The 10993-nt window shown below is 39.9% G+C and overlaps 2 protein-coding genes across 4 annotated transcripts; one reads left to right on the forward strand and one right to left on the reverse strand.

Annotated features, from left to right (window-relative positions):
* Positions 1-869: 869 nt before the first annotated feature.
* LOC103145586 (beta-crystallin A1-1) lies at positions 870-3869 on the reverse strand. Its single transcript, XM_007563071.2, has 6 exons — positions 3760-3869; positions 3334-3400; positions 3106-3224; positions 2858-2999; positions 2498-2640; positions 870-1430 (listed from the first exon to the last, which is right to left on the reverse strand). Exons 2-6 carry the CDS (start codon positions 3370-3372, stop codon positions 1283-1285), a joined length of 591 nt encoding a protein of 196 aa, XP_007563133.1. The 5' UTR covers positions 3373-3400; positions 3760-3869; the 3' UTR covers positions 870-1282.
* Positions 3870-5614: 1745 nt separating this feature from the next.
* LOC103145587 (beta-crystallin B1-like) lies at positions 5615-10103 on the forward strand. 3 transcript variants are annotated; one of them, XM_007563073.2, is made up of 6 exons: positions 5615-5756; positions 6788-6861; positions 6934-7052; positions 7824-7956; positions 8231-8373; positions 9236-10103. In XM_007563073.2, exons 1-6 carry the CDS (start codon positions 5630-5632, stop codon positions 9402-9404), a joined length of 765 nt encoding a protein of 254 aa, XP_007563135.2. In that variant the 5' UTR covers positions 5615-5629; the 3' UTR covers positions 9405-10103. The 3 variants fall into 3 exon arrangements, with proteins under 3 accessions (XP_007563135.2, XP_016532445.1, XP_016532444.1); XM_016676959.1 differs by lacking the exon at positions 5615-5756 and adding an exon at positions 5763-5893; XM_016676958.1 differs by lacking the exon at positions 5615-5756 and adding an exon at positions 6600-6681 and having other exon boundaries at positions 6747-6861.
* The last annotated feature ends 890 nt before the right edge of the window (positions 10104-10993 follow it).

Raw genomic sequence — 10993 nt, forward strand, 5'->3', positions numbered from 1 at the left:
ACCCTGATCTTTATTGGATCATGGCTCTTTCTCCAATAAATTGCCAGCACAAAAATTTGTTTAAACTAATATTACAGACTCTTGAAAATTGTCCCAAATATGACAATTTCTGCATATTATTATCATCAAAAAATATTATTTTTTTTATCTACAGCTAAATCAAAAACACTTTGTGTCCATTCTTCTATTAGGCACAAACTAATAGTGAGTTTTGTTATAAACTGGTCTTGTTTTGGACAAATAATGTGTCATAAAGAGATAAATAAACTCTTCCCACTTGCTTATTTTTCATTTTTCATACATTACAGCTGAGCAAGTATCTTAGTACTATAGATGACAAATCTATTTAATGCATTCAAAAACAACAGAAAAATTATACATTTCCAGCTTCCCACTGAGGAAACATCAGAACATGGACATATATAATAAAGCACTTGAATTTAGAAACACAGTATTGAGAATTTGACTAAGTTCTGTTGTCAGATTCTTTTTTTTTTCTTTTCATATCCTGCTAATCAACAAAAGTGTAGGTTGCATGCTGTATTTTGAGACCCATTGTGCTATATCATGAATTTTAAATTAGAGGTACTGTGCACCTCAGGTAAAACCGTTTAGTTCTTGATTTACAAGCGCATGTCTCAATCACTCGCAGTGTGACTAAAACGTTTCAGGTCCTACCAGTAACATTGGCTGCATTTTTAGTTATATCTATTTTCACCCAATGCTTGTTTTTTTGGTGGCTTTAAAAGAAAATAAAAGATTAACCCTCATCATTCAAGCTCACAATCAACTAAAGGCTTCAAGAAAAAAGGCAGAGCAGCTCAAACATTTATGGAAGCAACCGTTAAAGAAAAGAAATCCCAACACTCTGCAGGTTAGAAGCAGACTGTTTGAGTTTGTGTTTATTTTAAGTTGCCCAGTCTTTCTTTTTTTCATCACCAAGCGTCACCATAGTGACCCACAAACATGTGAAGTTTCACAGCAATGCCTGCGTGACTCCGCTGCTCTGTTGCCACTGCCAGGCTTTTTACTTCCCTTTTCTTCTTTCCTCATGGGGCATCAGTCCAGAGCTTCTCTTCATTGTCACTTTGTTTTTTTTTTCTCTCCTCTCAATCCCTCGTAAGTGCTTTTAATTTGGCAACAAAACAAACACTGTGTTAACTTCTCAATTGGGAAACCCCAAAAGGTGCAGGAATGACAGGGTGAATGGAGGAAGATGAATAAGGGGAGAAGAAAGAAGAGGAGATAAAGAGTGAGTGGTAGGGAGAGGCGGCTGCAGGCCTCATTGCTGGATCCGACGCAGCGACTGCACCTGGAAGGACTGAGCATGGGAGCCCCACTCTCTGTAGTGTTTGTATTCGCCACCGTGGCGGTCGCACTCCATGATGTATTGGTAACCACGGTAACCTGGGAACTGGTAGCACACCCAGCTGCAGGGAGAAAGAAAAAGCTAAACCAAAAAGATCAAGCAATATTTTGCATAGGATAAGACAGAAATTAAAAGTACCTCCACTACCAACAACAATGCTCTATTGGGTTTTTTTCTTTGGTTTTTTTTTTGGGCTTGCCACCCTGGGTGGCATTATAAATGTAGGTGAACAAGCACCAAACACAAAATTATGATTTACCTGTCAGCTGTGACTATATTTGGAGTTAGGGTTATCATGCAGCTCTTTAATTCATTTGTTTGTTAATTACTAAATGCACCAAGTAATGTTAAAAATGTTTCATTTAGCAAAACGTTTCTATGCTGTCTTTACAAATGTACCACTTAAAATATTTTAACTTTACTTAATAAACTTTAAGAAAAGGAACTTTTATTTATTATATTCCAGACTCCATCATTTACCACACCCTTTCAGACCCTCGTGTTTAAGCAGAGAAGAGATTCCTGAGATTGCCTCAGCTTAACTGCTTCTTTGCAGATTTACTTATCTTATGTAGAGCATTTGTTGGAGTACTTCATAATCATAATGTTTGCATTCTGTATTTAAATCAGCAAGGTGATTTTAAACATTACAAAGACAAAGGATCAAATCTATGTTTTGTGACATCAAGCCTTCCTTTTTGTAAAGTCTCCACAGGTGTTTTTTTTTTTTCTCTTCATAACCACCAGCTTTCAGTAGAGAGTATTTTTTTTAGTTTATGTTGCTACAACACTTTTTACTTTGGTTGTGTGTGTAGTTATGAGTGGGACCTTCCTCTATAAACGCACGCATAATACCTTATTTAAATGTCACCAAACTGGGTCAGTGCAGAAAGACGCTTTTTGCTTACTAGAACTATTTTAGTAATATATTTAGGAATTTAAAGGATCTACAAACTGAGATTTACGCATATTTAACATTCAGAAATACTCTTTACATCAGTCTCTCATAGTCAGAGACAAATTTCAATGTTTGTGTCCAGTAGCACAATGCTGCTGCGTAACATGGGCTGTTAGTCGTGTCTTCAGCTGCCATGATTAGATTGTGTGCGTTTAGAAATGAAGACTTACGCTCCGCTCTGCACTTGCATAGATCCGATCTCATTGTTGCTCCAGCCCATAGCCTGCAGGGAGGGGTAGTCATCGTTTATCTCCCACTGGCGACCTATGAAGTTCTCCCTCTCAAACAGCACCATCTTGGACTCCTTGTGGTTCTGCTTACACACAAAACAGTCCGCTTAGCAAAGTTCAAGGTAAAACCCTGCTACATTTTACAAACTGGTGATTGCATTTTACTTTTTCTCATATTTGTCTTAGTTTTTAGTAATTTGAGTTAATCTTTGTTTGGGACCATTGCGATTCCTTCATCACGTAATCATCGCTGAAGATCTGAGAGCGAGCTAAAGCTGTCGATTTGGGAGAGAAACTCACAGCGGAGCAGATGGGCCGGAAGGACATCATCCGCTCAATGTGGTAGGCGTTGCTGCCACTCCACGACTCCCAGTGAGGATACTCTCCCCTCTCCAGCACAAACTGTTGTCCACAGAAGCTGGAGTGCTCATATCCTGCCCAGCTGTTCGCCGACAAGCAACACAAACGTTTCAAATAAATCATTTTTAAAAAAAATAAAAGGCTAAAGGAGACCATTAATCAACATTTCTTGTTTTTGTCTCACTTACGCCCCACACTCCACCTTGAGGGAGCGGATGTTGTCGACGCTGCACTCCATGATGTTCTGGCAGGCCGAGGTGAACTCAAGACGTTTGCCCTGGAAGTTTTCCTGGTCATAAACTGTGATCTAGAGAGAATACGCATGTGCACGCACCATGGTGGGTTTTATTGAATTAGGCATGACATTTTAAAGAATGAAATCCACTTTTGGCAATGTGACGAATGATCTCACTCACCTTCCATGGTCCCAGCGGTGTGGGATTATTTAGAGCCATGCTACTGTGGATTTCAGTGAAGATTTGCCTTTATAACAGAAAATATGTGAGGAGGGCTTACAGTTAGGTCGTGCTTTAATATTTATTTATGCCACCGACATTTTATGTTTCATGTTTATTTTAAAGGTTTCGCATCAGTGCAGTTTCAACTAAAATTATGTCATTGGACATAAATCTAAATCCACATGTTGTGATTTAAACTTCATCCTCATGCTTGCAGGTTGGATGTAGACTCTATGGCTAAGTGTGCTGCCTGTGCACAGTCCGTATGTGTGCATCTTCCTGTCTACATGACTCAGCAGAGTGATGGTGCAGAAAAGGTGCAAAAAAAAAAAAGAAGCAAAATGTCACGTGTCTGCACACTAAGAACTAAGATAGAAGGCTTACCTGACTGCCCAACAAAGATTGGCGCTCAGTTCTCACAGGGACTTCACAAAAAACGACGGCCTGACCCCAAACTGAACGGACCTATTTATACATGCTGGTGCCGAGATGTAACTGGACCCGTATGGGTCGGGGCAGGAGTCAGCACATTGCTGGTCCCGTTCATTGTTCGGTACTGAGCTGTTGGGCTTTAGTGAGCTGCAGCTGGACTGAACGGAGGGCACTGTGCCCAGTGCAAATAAACAGAAGTTCCAAGTGTTTCGTGTGCAATGGGCCGGGCCGAGTTCTGGCACAGCAGAGTTCAGGAAACACATCGTTACAAGAAAAGCCCATCTTGCGCTGTGATTGTCGGCGACCAGAGCATCACACTCAACACGACAGAACATGTGTGCCTTTGGCACTTGGCACACTTGCACATGCACTCACTACCACATGGGAGGATACACACACACACACACACACACACACAGTCACACACATTTAATCCCTGTTCAGACCTTTACGCACAAACCACACAGAGACTTTCTCCGTCAAGCAAGCGTCGGAACAAGCATGGCAACATGTCAACCTGCTGTGTCCAAACTCTGATGTACATTTTGTTTTTTGTCAAGCAGTAAAATAATATGATTCAGGACAAAACAGAATAATAAATTTTAACCATGAGAGAGCTGTGTTTTATTTCATGATCTGGAGGTTTTTGAGTTTAGTTTTTTTCTGAGTTCTGTATTTTAAGTTAATCCTGTGGTTCACGTTATTTATTTGTTACTTTTAATGTTTGTTTGTTTTTTCCCCAGTCCCGAATGCTCCCAAAACATCATCCCTTTCTGGTAATTAGACTCTAATTTCTCATGGTGATCCTGATTGGCAATCAGATTAGATTTTGACATCAATGTATGGGAACCAAATTAATTGCGATGAAGATGAGTAGTTTAATCCCACTGATCTTTGTTATTGATGTGCACTAAAATGGATGAGAAGTATTTATGGTGTTTGAATATTTAATGTATTGCTTTCTGAGATCTTTTAGCCTACTTTATGTTATAAGAAAAACTGCTATTTATGGATTTCATGATTCTACAGATGTGTTAGTACATCTGGGTGTAAGTGATGAAACTGAAAAAAACCAAATGCTTAATGACAACAAAAGTTTTACTTAGCAGACCAACCTTTAGTTGCAAATCAGGTTTGAAAAATCTAGCTCAGTCAGGCCACTACAGGCCTGTTCATTAAGTGCTCTCTAAAGAGTAGGTAGCATTTATCTTATGCTTTTGTGCTCTGGAACCAATCTGCCTAAAACCTGGATGTTTTATTTTGTCAATTTAACTTGACCGCGTCTCAGCTACTCACTTGTTTTCAGTTTACATTTTAACATATTTTTCTTTTTACATTTTTTTTCATTGCTCTCTTAACATTTTTTTGTGTGTGAATTTGATATAGGCCTAATTATAACAGGGGCATTTCAGCACCGTGACCAGCCTGCCTGAACAAAAACACCGATGCCAATCCTATAGTCAGCACTTTTACCGTCCCACGGCTCAAAGGCTTAGCAGCAAACATGAAAGAAAAGCTAAAAAAAAAAATAATGTGGTGGAAAAAAGCCATAAAAATTATATAGATAATAGCTGTTGGAAGTGGCAGGAGGTTAAGTTCAACAATGGAAAAATGTTATAGTGTGGTTCAAAACCTAAAAGCAGACGGTTCAGTGTGGGTTTGTGTGTCACCAACTTTCTGCTGATGGCAGTGACTGTCCTCAGCCCCCAACAATGGAGCCATACAATAAAAACCCTACTGCTGACTGAGCACAGATCACCAATGGATTAACAAAGTGACCTTTGACCCATCACCATGCTCCCAGCAGCTCTGAGCCAATGAGATGTCAGAATCTGGCCTTTATAGATTCGCTCTGGAGGTGAATGTCTATATATATATATCCCCACCCAGAAGGCCTCCGTCCATCACTGTCTTCAAAGATCGGTCCATTTCAGCCTTCAGCTGTGACTGTAAGTGTCCAGACCCAGGTCTTCTGTCTCTGGTAGAAATGCAAGGATGCTAGGGAGGATACAGTGGTTTGCTCACTCAGCGGACTGAAACAACCGAGCCAGAACGGACTATTTCTCATGCTATAACTTTGGACTGAGCAGATGAATAACTCAGATAAAATACGTTAGTGTATTATTTAATCCTAATCTGCTACCACAAGATAAAATCAACAGGGACAAGTGAGAAGAAATTGGATCCAGACCTGACAAATGTGTTTCTATTTCTAAGGAATGTTCAGAAAATGTTCAAGAAATAATGTCACTTTTTGGAGCAGAAAATTGACGTTTTCTAACAATAGGGTTATTGTAATGACTCTGACCAGGTGAGATATGTGGAAGAGATCTACAGTAGATGTTTAAAGAAGTGTCCAGTGAAACATGATTCAGGAAGGAAAGAGCAACATGTTCATTTTCTTAAACCGAACACAGGAGGAGAGGTACAAAACCTGTGTGAGTATTTAATATGTTTTATTTCTGCAGGTGCAGCAGAGCAACATGAGCAGCCAAAGTTACAGGAAAACAGCAGTTCTGTGCAGACATTTGTAGAAATTTCGGTATTCCTCAAACAAGCAAAATTATGTACATTACATGTGGTTTTAAATGCATGCATGTGTGCACAAACAAAATATATTTCATTTTTTGAGCATTATGTTGGTCGCATAAAGAATTTTCACCATATTGAAAAGGCATCTTGATGTCATCAGTCTCACCTGAGTTAGATTATTCTCAGGGAACCCCAGGCAGTGGGCCTACCTTCTGTTTGCACCTGAACAGCCTGATCATATTTAAGAGGTTTAGCAGCTTTGTAGCATCTCAGTTTCAACACAGATTGATTTTAACAAGAAAACAGCTTTGGTAGACAGTGACACACTTCCTTACTCTCCTTGTTGCATGCAGTGGCGCAACTACACATTATTCAGGTGGATGCGAAAACATTAATCGGCGCCTCTGGTTGCATGTAATGGTGATTCATTTTCTCGCTTTCTCTTCAGACTTCGTCATGTCTCACTCAGGTGTTCAGGGCAGCATTGGCAGTCACCCTGCCATTGGCCTACACAATCACAAGGTACTTCAAAAACCAGAAAATAGTCCAAGAAAGCAAACAAAAAAATATCTAAATTGATTTTTTTCTCACCAGATATACCTCTATGAATATGAAAACTTCCAAGGCCGCAGGATGGATCTGTTTGGAGAGTGCCTTAATCTGTGTGAGAAGGGTTTCGACAGAATTGGCTCCATCAGGGTGGAGTGTGGACCGTAAGTCACCAAACTGTCTCACTGACTATGACATACAGTCACCAAATGCTTCTTTCAGTACACTTTTTGAGAATGGGGCTGGAGCCCAATTTGCCTGCAGGATTTCCTTTATTCTTGTGGCATAGATTGTCCAGTTTTAGTGAATATGGCAGTGAGTATGTTAGTGAGATCAACTGGGAGAGCAACCGTGTGGTCAAAGGCAAGGCGAGCAGCGGGATGAATGGAGGAAGAGGATCTGAGGTGTGAAAAATCTGAAGAAAGTCAGAGAGATATGGAGGGGTGAGGTTGTGGACAGCTTTAAAGGTAAGGAGTAGTTGATGTTAATGGGACGCCAATGGAGCATAGATGTAGAATAGGTGTGATTAATGGCTTCATGTGATGATACAGCCTGCTGAATTTTTGGACCAGTTGTAATTTACAAAGGGTTTTATGAGGAAGACCAAACACATTTCTAGTTCTTGGCCAACATGAGTCATGCAGGTTTGGTCTTTAGTCCATCTGCATAAGGGTTCAATGTGTAGTTACATATTCAGTTATTGTCACAGCTGGTTATTTCATCTAATGTTGGTTTCCTGTCACCTTAAGAAAGTCTGCTCGTTCTCCTCTGCCCTCTGGTTGTGCGTAAAAATCATAATAGACAACAGTTTTGGAAATACTCAGACCATGACATTACATATCAACCACCATGCTGGTCCTTTGCTGAGATGCTTCCTAACAAAGTGTACATTTTCCCCAACACATGCTAACATACCTGTCTTCCTGACCATCCAGCTGGGTTGGCTACGAGCAGCAGAACATGACCGGTGAGATGTTCATGCTGGAGAAGGGCGAGTACCCCCGCTGGGATACCTGGTCCAACAGCTACCGGTGCGACCGCATGATGTCAGTCAGGCCTGTTCGAATGGTGTGTTGTCACCATCCTATTTTTATCCGTCTCTGTTCCCATCATCAGCACCATCACTTTTTCTTGTTCATCTATCCAACTTTTATTTGATGCATTGTGCTTTTGATGAGATGTTTTCAAGAGTTTATTTTTAGGCTTGAGATTATTTTTACTTAGATGTTTTTTTTTATTAGGTGATATTCTAAAATGTACAATCTTGCTTTCTATTTTAAAGGATCAAACATATCTACAGCAAAGAGGTAACTCACTGAAAGGTGAATGTATTTTTTTTTAGGATCCACAAGACCACAAGATTTGTCTTTATGAATGTGCAAACTTTGAAGGCCGTAAGATGGAAGTGTGTGATGAGGATATCCCAAGCCTGTGGTCCTATGGTTTCCAGGACCGTGTTGGCAGCATCCAGGTCACCGGTGGAACGTAAGCCGTTACCGATCTTCTCCTTAATGTTACTTTTGTCTATTTGGTTTACGGTTACTAGTTCCCTAATGTTAGCACTTGCTCTTGCCCTGATACATAGTAAAGGGATTTGGCAAAGAAGGGCCAAAGAAATTAGTGTATAATTGTAAAATGAACAGAAAATTACTTGTAGGTTTCTATTCTTCACAATTTTAAAGTTTTACAAAGAGTCTAGCCCACCGTCTGTTTTGGTGCACCGCCTTGTCTTGGTAGGTTTATCTGCAATACTTTTCCAATCTGAGATTTTGTTTTGTCACCTAAACCCACTTTAAACGTCTCCACAGCTTTATCTGTCCGTTGATATTAGCTGTTCTGTTTCTTCTAAACTGGATTAAAACAGAGATTAAATTACACACAGGTGAGCTTTGCTTAATAATTACATGAATTTGAAAAAAAGATGATTGAACGCGTATTTAGGACTATCTGAGTCAAAGTTATACTGGCGTCAGATTACACACAGATGGACTCTACTTTATTAATTAGGTAATTGTGAAGGAAAGCTTTGAGCTTGAATAAGGATTTTTCAGAGTTAAGAGGTCTAAATGTAACATCACATTTTTCAGACTTTTAATTATAAAACATTTTGAAACCCATATATCATTTACGTTAAAATTCACATTTATTCAAACCTTCATGTTGGTCAGTCATATAAAATCCCAATAAAATGCTATGATTAATTAAATTTGTTGTTTTAATGATACTAAAAAGTGCAAAGTACAAAACTGATCTTGCAATGCACCATATTACACACATCCATCCAAATTAATCATAAACTTAAACATGAACGTAAGTAGCATCTGTTCCTCTTTGCTTCTTCACGCAGGTGGGTGGGTTACCAGTATCCCGGCTACCGTGGCTACCAGTACGTGTTAGAACTGGGACCTTTCAAGCACTGGAACGACTGGGGAGCCCACCACCCCCAGATCCAGTCCATCCGCAGGGTGCGAGACATGCAGACGCACCGCCGGGGCTGCTTCGAGCTGAAAGCGTAGACGAGTGAGACGGACTGGGAGTTAACGGGAGAAATGCAGCGAAAGCTGAGATCTGTCTGTGGAGGTTCTTCTAAAGGACAATTAGACACGTTTTGTTTCTTCTATTGCGTTCAGTGAAACAATTGAAAGTATGAAGGTCAGTGAATCACTCTGTGAGGAAAACCCCAGAAGGAACATTCACTCATAAGACAGCAAAAACAGAAAATATTTTGTCCTGTGTCTGAATTGGGGTTGATAGGGTATTAATAGCATGCAAGGAACTTTTTTTGGATTAATGTTCCTTGATTACTTGCTTGCTTATGCTATCCAAGCTGAACTGATGCCAGTGATGCTTGTTCAGCAGGGTACGTCGCCCCTCTCTGAGGATCCATCATTTTTTAAAAAAAAAAAAAAAAAAGGTTAATCACAGAGCACTACCATGGACAGCTCCCAGATCCGCACTGCAGTAAGTTTGCAAGGCAGGGGGAGGCACTATCTCCTCATCTCCAAGAATTAACCCGAGTGTCTCACAGTCAGAGGACGGTAAGAAGAAAGCCTCGCAGGGTTGCCATTGCTTGAAACTAAAACCTTTTTCCAGCTTGTTTCTGCCCACATGTTTGGGGCTGTCCCGAAGTTTTGCATTTTACATTTTCTCAGGGATGCTGGCATCTGAAAACTTTCCAATGGAAACTAAATAAATGAATAAATATCTCAAAACTAGTGTTTGTTTGTTTTGTGTGTGTGTGTGTGTGTGTGTGTGTGTGTGTGTGTGTGTGTGTGTTTTGTTGTTTTTTTTGTTTTGTTTTTTTGTTTTTCATTTTTCTTAACTGTTTTTAGTTTGTATTTAAAGGCCAGAGGCCAAGATGTCCTTTTGTAAGCTTTGTTGATACAATTCATCAGTGTGTTGGTTACAGCTATACCTGTGTTTATGTTTTTGAATAATTTGACTGCAAAGGAATATATATACATTACAAAAGCAAAACATTGTATAATTATTTTCATATTTTTACTTTATACTACCAAAGATTAACTGTGAATAAAAGCAGTTTTTAAAATTTGAATGCGAAGCCTCCAAATGATAAATTCCAAATTAACCAGGTGTTTTTCCTGCATTTCAGCTGAGCAATTTGTTTAGACAGCCTTGAATGGCTGCAACAGGAGATTCAAGGATTCCTCAAACACGCAGTGAGGAATCAAAGCAACACCCCAGGTGTGTTTTTGATGAGGGAATAACTATGTAGCATGACATAAAGCTAAAAAATTTCATTATACATCCGTCGCCAGTGTCAATTAAGTACCAATTTTATTCTATTTTGACATATTTTAAACCTTTACGCAAGGGGAAAGGGTAAGTGGCGGGAAGGAAGGAGTGGCGGGAAGGAAAAATTGAACTTGAGTGAACATTAGAAGAACAGAGGATATTGTGACGTTTCATTTCAGGCCTCTGTTAAGAGAAAAGACTCCCGTCAGGCAGTGTTGGTGGTGAAGTGGAGCAGAGCCGTGGAGCAGAGCCGCGGAGCAGCGCACTGTGCTCGCTTTAAAACGGGATTTGGATTAAATAGCTTGTGAAAGAGCCGATGAGCCCAGCGTGCTGGAGGGAGGGAGGGAAG

The sequence above is a fragment of the Poecilia formosa genome, unplaced genomic scaffold, assembly GCF_000485575.1.
Source record: "Poecilia formosa unplaced genomic scaffold, Poecilia_formosa-5.1.2 Scaffold144, whole genome shotgun sequence".
Taxonomy (NCBI): Eukaryota; Metazoa; Chordata; class Actinopteri; order Cyprinodontiformes; family Poeciliidae; genus Poecilia; species Poecilia formosa.